The sequence below is a fragment of the Zalophus californianus genome, chromosome 13, assembly GCF_009762305.2.
Source record: "Zalophus californianus isolate mZalCal1 chromosome 13, mZalCal1.pri.v2, whole genome shotgun sequence".
Lineage (NCBI taxonomy): Eukaryota > Metazoa > Chordata > Mammalia > Carnivora > Otariidae > Zalophus > Zalophus californianus.
In genome coordinates, this window is record NC_045607.1 from 48,519,544 (window position 1) to 48,533,480 (window position 13,937).

Below are 13,937 nucleotides of genomic sequence, written 5' to 3' on the forward strand. Positions count from 1 at the left end.
CACCAAGAGAAGCAGAAAGAATAAAATGTTTAATTCTAGGGTAGGAGAGATTTGAACATGTTCCTACACCGTGATGCAGGCCCGTGGAAAGGAGAGGTTGAGGGTGCGAGAAGAGGCACTGGTAATGACGCATGGAGTGATTCTGAGAGGGACTGGTGGATGCAGGGGAGGGATGAAGCTCTGGCGAGGGCAGGGGTGGGTGAAAACACTGAGAAATGTAGACCTGGGGGGTGGGCCCTGCGGTGGGAGGTCGTACTGGACTGCTAGGGAGGATCCTATGGCCTAATGAAAACACTGCAGCCTTGGAGTTCTAATACTGCCCTTCATCAGTCGCGCGAACTGTGGCAAGTGACTTAACATTTTTTCAAATGTCACAACTTCCCTCTAGGTAAAACGGGCATTACTACCTTCCAGCTCCAATAATCAGGTGTGGTCGACCCGCTTACTTGCAGGTGCTTTCTTGGCTTTCTGTTCGTTTTGGATTTATTTGGGGATGTTTCCCTTAGAGGGCGGAGAAGCTGGAAGGTGGTCTGGATGTAACAAGCAAAGTAGGAGGTGCGTCCTCTCAGCATGAAGGAGACAATAATGCCCTAGGCCTCAGTGATCAGGAGGTTTTCTGAGGGGGTGGCCATAGGATAGGAAGAAAAACACAACGTGAGTAAAAGGTTTTGGAAGCATGTGTGAAGACCCAGGCGAGGGTTAGAGGGCAAGGGTGCCTGATCCTGGAGGGATCAGGACCCATAGCTGAAAAGAAGGGGTTAGGGAAGGTGTGCCGACACACTTCCTTGCTGTGACCGCCTCTCACACGTGAGGGTAATAAGAGAGGCAGGCGCCCACTTGGAGCCCAAGCATCCTTAGGGAGGGCGTGACTGCAAGCCAGCTTTTGGAGGTTAAGGAGGAGGGTCCATTAATTTCCACGCGGCTGCAACGGAGTGTCAGTGCAAAGATGAGGAAGCCCTGGCAGGGGCTTCGTGAACCCGCGGGCGCGCTGCCCAGCCCAGCCTCGCGCACGTGCCGCGCCGGGTCCGGCATTCGTGGTGCGGCGCACTCTTCGCCGCGGCTGGAACTTCAGGAACTTGGCTTTCGTCTCCTTCCCAAAGCTCGACCTTAGTTGGGTTTTTTTTTGTAAATTGCTGAGTGGGGAGAGGCCCCGCCTTTCCGGGCCGGGGCTTGGCCGCGGGCCCGCGCTCCCGGGCGGGCGCTCCTTCCCTGACGGCGCTGGAGGGCCCGGCGGCGGCGGCCCACGAAAGCCATGGCGCTGCCCGCCTGGCTGCACCCCAGGTAGGGCGCCCGGCCCGTGGCGGGAGGCGAGGGGTGCGGGGGGTGGGGCTCCAGGGGCGGGGTCCCCCCCCTCACGCCCGCAGCCAGCTGGGCGGGCTCCCGGCGGCGCGGCGCTGCGCAACCCTGAACCCCGCGCACCCTTGAACTTTCGACAGGCATTAGCTAGTTTTCAGTTCTCTCGCCAATCCTAGGAGGAAGGCTCTGTTATTACCCCCATCTCCAGACGAGGAAATGGGAAGGACAGGCTCCGCTGCCACCCCTTCGTTTTGTGCACGCTCTACCAGTCCTCTTTTCCTTCCCCTTCTGCCCACCACGAGTCCTTTCCTGCACTTTCTCGGACCCGGTGTCGCACGGTGGGTTTGAGATCTACCAGCTGCAGAAACACTGTCGCATGTGTAGATTCCATAGCCCAGTTCAGTGGTATCGGGGTGTGGACACCAGAGCCCAGTTCAGTGGACCTGGAGATGTGTACGTTTAACCAACACGCCGGGTGATTCTGATGCAGGTTTAAGGAAGGCCTCCTTCCGCCCACTCCTCTTAGTAGTTCGCATCATGTGTAGGGTGCCTGTCATCAAGCTATACTGTATCTGCTTCCTGCTTATTTGCCTTCTCAGAGGTTTCACAGCTCCGAGTAGGAGAAATCCTTGTCTGTACTGGCAGGGCCCCTCCCACCACCCTTCTGAACCCCCCAGGGCACACTTCAAACAATGCTTTTCCTAACTACCTCCAACTGTGTATCTGTCAATCATCCCTTAGTCATATACCCCGCAACCCAGTTTTAAACCCAGCTTGACTTCCCTTTTCTGGCCTGAGCCACTAAACTGCTTTCTATGTGTGTCTGGTGACGGAAACGGTCTGCCCTTGCAAATGTAATAGGCAGTGGCGAGGTACTAACCCCTATCACAGAATGCATTCACAAGTCAGGTGTGGCCAACTACTGAATCATCCACCATTGGGAAACACCACCACTACTCCCCTCTTGTAACTATAAAGCAGTCATCTCAGCGTTTGCACTTAGTAGGCTGAGTTGCAGGAACACATTGAGCACGTCAAGCCCTCACCGTCGTTTTTTTTTTTTTAATATTCAAAGCCATCTTTGCAATTCTTTAGCCCTTCATGAGAACAAGGTTAGAACTTCCTCAGCTGAAAGTGAATTTTAAAATCGAGCCATATTTGGCTTTAAGCAAACTCAGGATACTCCTTTTAGCAGATAGTGTGTGCTGTGGGCCCTTTCAAAAATCTGATCTGCATTACAGAGGTAACCAAATAAAAGACTCTGATGTGGAATGGTTTTCTCTTGCTCAGGTGGGCCAATAAGTTAGTTAAAAGATGTGTGTGTAATGCCAAAAAAGATTATTATGAAGGAAGTACTTCATGGTATTTTCCTGTATTTATAGGTATAGAAAGAACACCTATCTTTTCATCTATTACTTAATCCAGTTCTGTGGCCACTCATGGATATTTACCAATATGACAGTGCGGTTCTTTTCATTTGGAGAAGGTAAAACTTCAAAAACCGTTTTTGGATTTTTAACTTTCAGTTCTTGTTTTCACCTAGTCCTGCTTATGTTAGTTTTTCAACTTCTGTGAACATCACCTAATATCCTTCACTGCTCTAAAATTTAGTAGCCATATTTTTCAGTAACCTTACTTTTTGCTCATTGCAAAAACCAAAACCTTTTTGGAGAAGGGGGCAGGTGAGATGAAGGACAGGGACTTGACTTCCCTCTGACTAGGCAGTTTGCCCTGAAAACACAGACGTGGCATTGGAGTGGTTCTGCCTCTTCCTTTTTGGTTCTGCAGCAGACTTTCGCAGACTTGGTGGGTTTTGAGGAAATCTGTAAATTCCAGTATAACATTTTGTGCAGAGAACTCAGGAATTAACCAAATTCGTCCCTTGCTTTTTTTTATTCCCCAGGCTTAAGATAACTGGAGACTACCAATAAGTGAAAGACAAACTATATAGACCCCAGGGTTCTCTTTGGTCCCCTTAAGAAGTAATGTGTCTCTAAGTAAATGACAAACCTTAGAGATGACTCACCATCTATATGGGAGTTGGTATTAATGGTTAAAGTCATGTTTCCTCCAGTTTTCTAAAAAGTAAATATTTTAACTAGCATTTCAGTTTTTAAGAAATGAATCACTGACTGTCAAAATAACATTCTTTTCTTTTTTTTTTTTTTTAAAGATTTTATTTATTTATTCATGAGAGACAGAGGAGGAGAGAGAGAGAAGCAGGCTCCCAAGGAGCAGGGAGCCCGATGCGGGACTCAATCCCAGGACCCCGGGATCATGACCTGAGCCGAAGGCAGACGCTTAACCATCTGAGCCACCCAGGCGCCCAAAATAACATTCTTTTCATGTTCTATCCCCACATGGGTGTCATCACAGTTTACAACTGTTGGATGACTTGACAGTTTGAGCAACTGCTAGTTTCAGCTAGAAACAAACACATAGAATATTCCCGGGAAAAGTCATGCTGTGCTCATCAATTCAGAACAGATACTTCTGTATCATAAGGAAATTAATCTAATTCCGAGGTACCATAACTATTTTAGGTTGCTTTTTATTACTGCGAATCTGCAGTTAAATTCTTTCACTCAGCAACCTCCAAAGATACAATCTAAGGCTTGAATTTCAACTTATGAATGTTGGGAGTCTTCAAGCAGAGGAAAACATGAGTGATGAGAAAACTTCCCTGCATGTTTATAGGAAAAAAACCGACACTTCTAGGCCTTGAAAGTTAGCTGAGGCTTTGTGGGCATATTACAAGTCATTCACACCAAGAGTTACAAGCAATGAACTCTTTCTTATCCTGCCTGGCCTTTCCAGTGGGAAAAATTGCTTTAGTCAGCAGTGCGTTTATTTCTTAATTATTATCCTACTGTTATAATTGGAGAAGCCTCTTATTAAAGCAACACAACCATTCGTATGGAAAGCAGACTGAAAACAACTAAGTGGGAGTTCAGTACAATTCCTGAGTCAATGTATAAATTAAGTAGCTTAGTAGCAATCTCATCACCTGAAGAGTAACGCCTGCTACCTTCCCCATCACAGAGCTATGTAACTGGTAATGCTCTGTTGTAGCAAGTGCAGGGCAGTGGATGAGAGCGCCTTGGGAACCCTCTGTGAAATGGGGATGATGCTAATAGTGCTCACCTGCTAGAGCTGTTGAGAAGAGAAACCCTTAGTGCTCCATAAATTATCATCATGTGGATGATCCCTGGGCAGGAAAGACAGCCAAGTCTTCCGAAGATGTTTCTTAACATGGTGGGATTTCATTTTAAAATTTAAACCAACAGATTTATCCTATTTAGAGGAATAGTTGTTTCTCTCCTATTTCAGTTCTTTTCCAAATGCAGTGTGGGCTCTCTGCAATGCAATCTCCAAAAGTCCCCACCAAAGGCCCAGGTTCTAACCAAGGTCTAGAAGGCACTAACCAAGTATGTGTAAGACACAAATAAGATGTTATTAAACATGACATCATTATAATGTCCTTTCCATAAAGCTTCTCTAGAATCATATTTTTCTCATCTTTGTCATTGTCTTGTCAAAAAGGTGTGAGCACGCCAGCTTCTTTAATAAGCTTATCTCCAACCTGTTTACAGTTGATAGAGTCTAGATTCTACTGGGTTACTTTTGTGCGGGAATTGCTTTATAACATATATGGGGAATTATATATGGAGAATAAATACTATAGCTTTGGCCATGGGCCGCCTTTTTCAAATTTTTACTTTTTTAGAAGAGGAGCAATTAAGATAGACTACAATATGAAGTGCTTTCTTTGGTTGCAGAGTATTCTTTTTTTTTTTTTTAAGATTTTATTTGTTAGCATGAGAGGTGGGAGGGTCAGAGGGAGAAGCAGACTCCCCGCCAAGCAGGGAGCCCGATGCGGGACTCGATCCCGGGACTCCAGGATCATGACCTGAGCTGAAGGCAGTCACTCAGCCAACTGAGCCACCCAGGCGCCGGGTTGCATAGTATTCTTAATAGTTTAGTAGCTGTTAGGAAATTTCTCACATGTACAATGAAAAAAGTAAATAATCACAATTTTTATTTCAAAGTGCTGCATAGACTTGGGTTGTGACCTAATTTTTACTTACTGTATCTATTTTTAATTCCCTGGATGCAGGTTCCATGGTTGACACGTTTTATGCTATTGGTCTTGTGATGCGCCTTTGCCAGTCCATTTCCCTCCTGGAGTTGCTGCATATCTATGTTGGCATTGAACCAAACCATCTCTTTCCTAGGTTTCTGCAGGTAGGTTTTGTTTTGTTTTTAACAATATCATTGGGGGTGCCTGGGTGGTGCTGCCAGTTAAGCAGCCAACTCTTGGTTTTGGCTCAGGTTGTGATCTCAGGGTCATGAGATTGAGCCCCGCCTCGGGCTCCACTACCAGCACAGAGTCTGCTTGGGTTTCTCTCTCCCTCTTCCTCTGCCCCTCCCACTTATGTGCATTCTCTGTCTCTCTCAAATAAATAAATCTTTAAAAAAAACACACAGGGCGCCTGGGTGGCTCAGATGGCTGGGCGTCTGCCTTCGGCTCAGGTCGTGATCCCAGGGTCCTGGGATCGAGCCCCGCATCGGGCTCCCTGCTCCTTGGGAGCCTGCTTCTCCCTCTGCCTCTCTCTCTCTCATTCTGTCTCTCATGAATCAATAAATAAAATCTTAAAAAAAAACCACACACACACACACACGATATTATTGACTGTGTTCTCTATGCTGTACTTTTCATTCCTGTGACTTATTTTGTAACTGAACATTGGTACCTCTTAATCTGCTTTATTTCACCCATCCCCCCAATCACCACTCCTCTTGCAACCATCAGTTCCCTGTATTAAGGAGTCTGTTTGGGGCCTTTATTATTATTATTTTTTTGGTTGGTTGTTCATTTATTTTTTAGGTGCTACAAATAAGTCAGATTATGTGGTCTTTGTCTTTCTAACTCATTTCACTTAGCACAGTACCCTCTAGCTCCATCCATGTTCTTGTAAATGGCAAGATCTCATTCTTTTTTCATGGTTGAGTATTACTTTGTGTGTGTGTGTGTGTGTGTGTGTGTGTGTGTACACACCACATCTTCTTTATCCATTCATCTATGGATGGACACTTGGGGTGTTTTCATAACTTGGCTATTAGAAATAATGCGGCAGTAAACATGGGTACATATGTTTTCAAATTAGTGTTTTTGTTTTCTGTGGGTAAATACGCAGTAGTGGTGGTGTTACTGGATTATATGGTATTTCTGTTTTTAATTTTTTAAGTAAACTGCATACTGTTTTCTCCAGTGGCTGCATTAATTTACATTCCCACCAACAGTTGCCTTTTCTCTACATCCTTGCCAACACTTGTTTCTTGTCTCTGATTCTAGACACTTCCAGGTATGAGGTGGTATCTCGTTGTCGTTTTGATTTGCATTTCCCTGATGATGAGTGATGTTGAGCACCTTTTCATATGCCTGCTGGCCATCTGTGTGTTTTCTTTGAAAAAATATTCACTTCTGCCCATTTTTTAATTGGATTGTTTGTTTTTCTGGTGTTGTGTGTTTCATATATATTTGGATATTAACCCCTTATCAGATATTTCTCATTCAAATATCTTCTGCCATTCGCTAGGTAGCCTTTTTGTTTTGTTGATGGTTTCATTTGCTGTGCAAAAGCTTTTTATTTTGGTGTCGTCCCGATGGTTTAATTTTGCTTTTGTTTCTTTTGCCTGCAGAGACATATGCATAAATATGTTGCTAAGGCTGATGTCCAAGAGATTACTGCCTGTGTTTTCTTTTAGTTTAACGGTTTTAGGTCTCACATTTAGGTCTTTAATCCATTTTGAGTTTATTTTTGTGTATGGTGTAAGAAAGTGGTCCAGTTTTTTTCTTTGACATGTAGCTGTCCCATTTTCTCAAAACGATTTGTTGAAGAGACTGTCTTTTCCCCATTGGATTTTATTACCTCCTTTGTTGAAGAGTAATTGACCATATAATCATGGGTTTATTTCTGGGCTCTATTCTGTTCCTTTGATCTCTGTGTCTGTTTTTGGGCCACTACCATACTGTTTTGGTTACTTCAGCTTTGTCGTATATCTTGAAATCTGGGATTGTAATACCTCCACTGTGTGGCTCTCTCTCAAGACTACTTTGTCTATTCAAGGTCTTTTGTGGTTCCATACCAATTTTAAGATTATTTGTTCTACTTCTGTGAAAATGTGTTTTTGTAGGGTTTGCATTGAGTCTGTAGTCTGCTTTGGATAGTATGGACATTTTAATGATAATTCTTCCATGAGCATGGTTCTGCAAGTAGGTTTTAATCACATTACCCGTATTATAGTTAGCAGTTGAAAAGCAAAGCCCTGAAAACTTGCAACTCAAGTCACTAATAAGAATTCTATGAAAAAATGACCTCATTCCAAGACACTGCACAGTTAGACTAGCCAGTTGGAAACATCCAGGGCAATAATGCTGTTGCTGTGGGAAGCACTGAGGTGATCTTCTCTTAAGGGGCAGGTTGCACAGCCGCTTCCCACTCTCACGGTGCCACTGCCCTAGGCAGTGTAGGATGGAGGAGAGTCAGGGTTAGAGTCATTCAGACTTGGGTTTGACACCTGGCTCCTCTAGCTGTCGCTGTGGGATCATATCCACAGTCATAGAGCTGTTTTGGGGGAAAGACACCACACAGACTCTCTGGCCAAGAGTAGATGGTCCAGGGGCACCTGGGTGGCTCAGTTGTTAAGCGTCTGCCTTTGGCTCAGGTCACGATCCCAGGGTCCTGGGATCGAGCCCCCCGCATTGGGCTCCCTGCTCAGTGGGAAGCCTGCTTCTCCCCACCCCCCGCCGCCCCTGCTCTCTCGTACTCTCTCTCAAATAAATAAAATCTTAAAAAAAAAAAAAAGATCCAAAAAAAAAATGTTTCCTTCACCCATATCCAAGGAACAGAATACTCAGCCATTTCTTGTTCTTTCTGCCACTTTTACTGAATACAAATGGAAAGGAGAGATCATTGATGTTTATCTAATATAGCATCTAATCATAGACTTGGGAATCCTACAGACCTGGATTCAAATCCCAGTTCTAGCTCTTACTAGTTGTATGAATTTATTTTTTTTATTTCAAGTTCTTATTTAAATTCCAGTTAGTTAAAGGATACTGTGATATTAATTTCAGGAGTAGAAACTAGTTGTATGAATTTAAACATAGAAATTGTTCTGAACCTCATTTTCTCATGTGGTGTGAAAATAACATCTCATGGAGTAACTGAAAAAATGGGTGGGATTAAGTTCCTAGTGCTTAGTTAGAATACAATATCTGGAAACTATTGCTGTTATTTTAGCTATTACTTGTTTCCTCTCCAGGTCTTTAGCCCTAGATGACCATGTTCCTTTTTTTTTTTTTTTAATATTTTATTTATTTAAGAGAGAGAGCTAGAGCCCGCATGAATGTGGGGGTGGGGGCAGAGGGGCACAGAGATAGGGAGAGGGAGAAGCAGACTCCCCAGTGAGCAGGAAGCCTGATGCAGGACTCGATCCCAGGACCCAGAAACCATGACCTGAGGCAAGGGCAGACACTTAACTGACTGAGCCCCCCAGGCGCCCCACCATATTTCTTTTTAAAGGCAGGTTGAAGGAGGATGAGAAATTCATGGGTCGAGATTCAGTACAGGAAATCACTGCTGGTAAGGCAAGAGAAAAAAAGTGGTATTTTCCGTACAAAGAAAAGTTAGGTGACTATATGAACATGTGTTTAAAATCTACAGAAAAAGGGATTTCTGTGAGGATAACTTCATTTGCAAAATCGGAAAAATGGAAATAAATAAATTTGACAAATTTGCATTGTGAAAATAATCTGTCAGAATCTGATTGTATTGCTAGCATCTAGCAAAGTAGGACATAAATGTGCGCCTTAAATTTTTGTTGACTAAAGTGACACAGATTCTTGTATTAACATTTGTTTAAAATACCATGAAAGTTTAAAGATGGAAATAGCGGGGCGCCTGGGTGGCTCAGTTGGTTAAGCAACTGCCTTGGGCTCAGGTCATGATCTCAGGGTCCTGGGATCGAGTCCCGCATCGGGCTCCCTGCTCAGCAGGGAGTCTGCTTCTCCCTCTGACCCTCTCCCCTCTTGTGCTCTCTCTCTCTCTCTCTCAAAAAAATAAAATATTAAAAAAAAATAAAGATGGAAATAGCAATATAATCCTAAGGAGCCTCTTAAGAACTCAGCATTACAAGTTTATGGGAGATTTTAAATTTTACTTGTTAAATAAAAATAGAGAAATAGTATTCATTAGGATGAAGACATTTTAAGTCTTGAAATATCAAATGTAAAATAAAAATCAGGATAATATTTAGAGTCTGAACTCCTAATAACAGACTAGCCAGCTAGCCAAGACCTAGATGGACTTCCCTTAAGTGTATTTCCTTTTTTTTTTAAAGATTTTATTTATTTATTTGACAGAGACACAGCGAGAGAGGGAACACAAGCAGGGGGAGTGGGAGAGGGAGAAGCAGGCTTCCTGCGGAGTAGGGAGCCCGATGTGGGACTCGATCCCAGGACCCTGGGATCATGACCTGAGCCGAAGCCAGACGCTTAACGACTGAGCCACCCAGGATCACTATTAATGTAATGGTTTATAGAACTATGATCACTGTAATCAAACTATATCCTGGTTTGGTAATTTAAGATAATAATGGCAAATATACATTGAATCTTTTTATTCAAAGTGAGTTTATAGTGTCTACTGTTAATGGGGCTCAAGTGATTTTTAAGTCTTTTTTGTTGGCAGGGATAACAAGAAGGGAATTCACCACATCAGGGAAGATGGCTACCATTTTCAACCTGGCTACTGTTAATTTCTTTTGTGATTGTTTGGCTTCCTTTTTTTTTTTTTTTTCTCCTCTGAAATTTTATCTGTTCTCTATTTGTGTTAACTCATTTACTGTCTTTTCTATAGTTTTCCTGAAGGACCTGGTGTTGGAAAGAGTTTTGAAAACCTATATCATCATGTTCAAAATTTCATTTTCTGCCTCCTTCCTTTGAGTTCTGACTTTTAGAAGAATTCCCTCATTATGAGATGACTGTGAGGCCTCTGTTTTAAAATAACCAAACAAAACTCTAAGGTTGTGTAACCATTCTTGGTTTTCCTGTTTCCCCATTTTTTAAGTGAAGAAACCGTAGTTAAGAATGTGGTTAAGCTACTCAGCAATCACAGCTGACTGCATACAGTATCCTGAAAAAGGCACGGTGCCCAGCTGCTTTCAGTGGGCCAAAACACATGTCTGCGTATTTGTGATGGTATTTTGCCATTACCTTTGTGAGTCTAAGGCATGACTGAATTCTCGTTTTGGAAACTGGTCTTCCAAAGTATCAAGATAAGTAATTCCAAAAAGCAATAGGAAAATGTAGCTAGTTGAGCCATGTATCAAATGGTGGTGGTATGTGTACAGGAGGTCTGTTTGTTTTCTCTGTTCTGTGCATTTTTAGATGTTTTATACGTACATCTTTATTTTGACAGGGAAAAGCCATTATGAATTTCTGAAATTATACACAATTGACAGACTAAAATAATTTAACACAATAAAAAATTTTTATGTATTTTCAAAACATACAGTATACAATAAAATACAATAATAATCAATTTAGGGACGCCTGGGTGGCTCAGTTGTTAAGTGTCTGCCTTCAGTTCAGGTCATGATCCCAGGGTCCTGGGATCGAGCCCCACATCGGGCTCCCTGCTCGGCGGGAAGCCTGCTTCTCCCTCTCCCACTCCCCCTGCTTGTGTTCCTGCTCTCACTGTGTCTCTCTGTCAAATAAATAAATCTTTAAAAATAATAATAATGTTATGTATTCTTTTAAATATACTTTGGGGGAAAAGGGCAAAACTATAACAAATAGTTGCTCATAGACATCCATTTTTGGAAATAATTACATATCCATTAAAGTCATATAAAGAAATATAGTAAATATTCTGGGTTTTTTTTTTCAAGATTTTACTTATTTGTTTGACAGAGACAGCGAGAGAGAACACAAGCAGGGTAAGCAGGAGAGGGAGAAGCAGGCTCCCCACCAAGCAGGGAACCTGACATGGGGCTCTATCCCAGGACCCTGGGATCATGACCTGAGCTGAAGGCAGATGCTTAATGAGTGAGCCACCCAGGCGCCCCAATAAATTTTCTGTGTTTTAATTTATAAAATGGGAAAGTAATTTAGGTCCCAAACAAACATAACTATTATAAGACATGATAATATAAGTGAAAACTACACATCTTTCCTCTCCAACCCCTTCCTCCCAAAAGAGCTTACATAATTTAGCTTGGTAAAAAAAGTTGAATTGGGAAATTCATATATTTCAATAGATGTAATCAAAACAACTATGGGCGCCTGGGTGGCTGAGTTGGTTAAGCGACTGCCTTTGGCTCAAGGTCATGATCCTGGAGTCCCGGGATCGAGTCCTACATCGGGCTCCCTGCTCAGTGGGGAGTCTGCTTCTCCCTCTGACCCTCTTCCCTCTCTCGTGCTCTCTCTCTCTCATTCTCTCCCTCTCAAATAAATAAATAAAATCTTTAAAAAAAAAAACTAGGTTTTTATTTTCTATTTTATTTATTTTTAAACAACTTAGTTTTTATAGCGTGGAAACACTGCCAACTCTGAAATACTGACTTTGAAGGACTTTGTTCTAACTTTGTGCAGAAGCCTGAGAAAGAGGTTTTTATTGACAAAAGCCTTAGGTTGTCTTAACTCCAGGAGACAGGAAAATATCCACAAAACTAGCCTTTGGATCAGGACATTAGATCGCTGTACATTTAGGAAACCCTCGGAGTAATCCCATTTACCCCTTCACCTTTTGAGAAATGCTTTAAATTCAAAGACTTCATATAGAACAGTTAAAGTGGCTTAATGCTGCATTCATCCTTTGCATTGCAAGAAACACTGCCACACGTGTTAATTTTACAAAACTTGAAAAATCTGTAAATCGACACACTAGGAATTACTACCCCCAGATTACTGTGCCCACAAAAACTTCCATTTGTGAACCCAAATCGCAAAAACCATTTTTATATTTACGAATATCACCTATTTCTGCTAAGGGCAAGCAGGGATCTGCTTGCCAAAAATAACTCCAAAGATTTTTCACAATCCTAGATTCTGAGAACAAATAGAAAATACCAAGGGTGTTCTTAATGTAAACTGTTTTAGGAAAACAGCCAAGTTTCACCCTGATTTCTTTTTAGCTGTGAAGCAGGTGCCTCTTTGCATTGCTAGATTAAATAATTGGGTTTTCCATACAGCCATATGGGTTTTCCAGTTTTGAGTTGAAAACAGGTTTGCATTGTGAGAGATAAAACTGTACTGGGGATTGTCAAGCCGACGTTCTCAGTGTTGAAGCCTCCTGGGAATGAATGACACAATTCGCTCTGTAGGTAAGATTTTAGAATTTTCCTGTTTGTTTTTTGTATTTGATCCATGGAGTTCTTCAGTGTGATCGTTATAAAACTATATTTATAGTATAATTTTAAAGATGCTGAGACTAACCTTTTTTATTCAGTGATAGTCTTAATGATCTGTAGAAAAATATGTTTTCCTGTAAATATACTAATCACTACATTATGTTTATTTTATTAGTAATAACGTAGATTTATTTAGGGATTTTTATGTGCCAAATAGTTTTCTACGTTCTTCATGTGCATTAACTTATTTAATCTTCAAATCTTCAATCATAACTTTATCCTTTATAATTTACTATATAATGCTAATGCTGATTATTATCTGCAGTATAATTAGCCCAAAAGCTAAATGAATTACCCAAAGCCACATAAATTGTGAATGGTGGAGTGAAAGTTTGGATTTAGGCTATTTGTCTTGAACTCTCAACTATTCTAAATTTGCTTACTGTATACCTCACGAAGTAGGATGTAAATACCCTGAGGGCTGGAATGTGGTCTTGTTCATAGCTACATCTCCCAGGACCCAGAACAGTGCACTCAATAAATATGTACTGAATGATGAATAAACAAAAAATACATAAATAGAAATAAGTAAATGATTATGTCTTACAGAAGAAAATAATCGGTGATTTTGCACATATTATGGATATGTTTTTAAAGTTCTCAACAAAAGTTCATAGGATTGAAATAATTTTGGTTATAAGTCTTTGAGGCTAAAACTAATTTTTATTTTTTTAAATGAAGTACAATTAGCATATAGTGTTATAGTTCAGGTCTACAACATGATTCAACAATTCTATACATTACTCAGTGTTCATCACAATAAGTATACTCTTAATCCCGTTTATTTTACCCATCGCCCCACCCACATCCCCTTGTGCAACCCTCAGTTTGTTCTCTGTATTTGAGTCTGTTGTTTTGTTTCTTTTTGCTTGTTCATTTGTTTCTTAAATTCCACATATGAGTGAAATCATATAGTATTTGTCTTTCTCTTTGACTTATTTCACTTAGCATTGTACCCTCTAGGTCCATTCATGCTGTTGCAAATGGCAAGATCTCATTTTCTTATGGTTGAGTAATATTCAGTCAAATGTGGAATTTAAGAAACAAGAAAATGAACATAGAAGGAAAGGAAAAATAAGATAAAAACGGAGAGGGAGTTGGGGCACCTGGGTGGCTCAGTGGGTTAAGCGGCTGACTTTGGCTCAGGTCATGAGCTCGGAATC

The 13,937-nt window shown here is 41.6% G+C and overlaps 1 protein-coding gene across 4 annotated transcripts in view; it reads left to right on the top strand.

Moving 5' to 3' along the window:
• Positions 1-13,937, top strand: part of HACD4 (3-hydroxyacyl-CoA dehydratase 4) — a 47,376-nt gene that overhangs the window by 11,261 nt on the left and 22,178 nt on the right. For 2 of the 4 annotated variants that reach the window (XM_027615372.2, XM_027615373.2), the window contains 2 exons: positions 2,679-2,782; positions 5,414-5,541. In XM_027615372.2, coding sequence (XP_027471173.1) covers positions 2,752-2,782; positions 5,414-5,541 — 159 coding nt within the window. In that variant the 5' untranslated portion in view covers positions 2,679-2,751. Of the gene's footprint in view, positions 1-946; positions 1,282-2,678; positions 2,783-5,413; positions 5,542-13,937 lie in introns of those variants that run through there. The other 2 variants (XM_027615374.2, XM_027615371.2) reach the window with 2 other exon arrangements.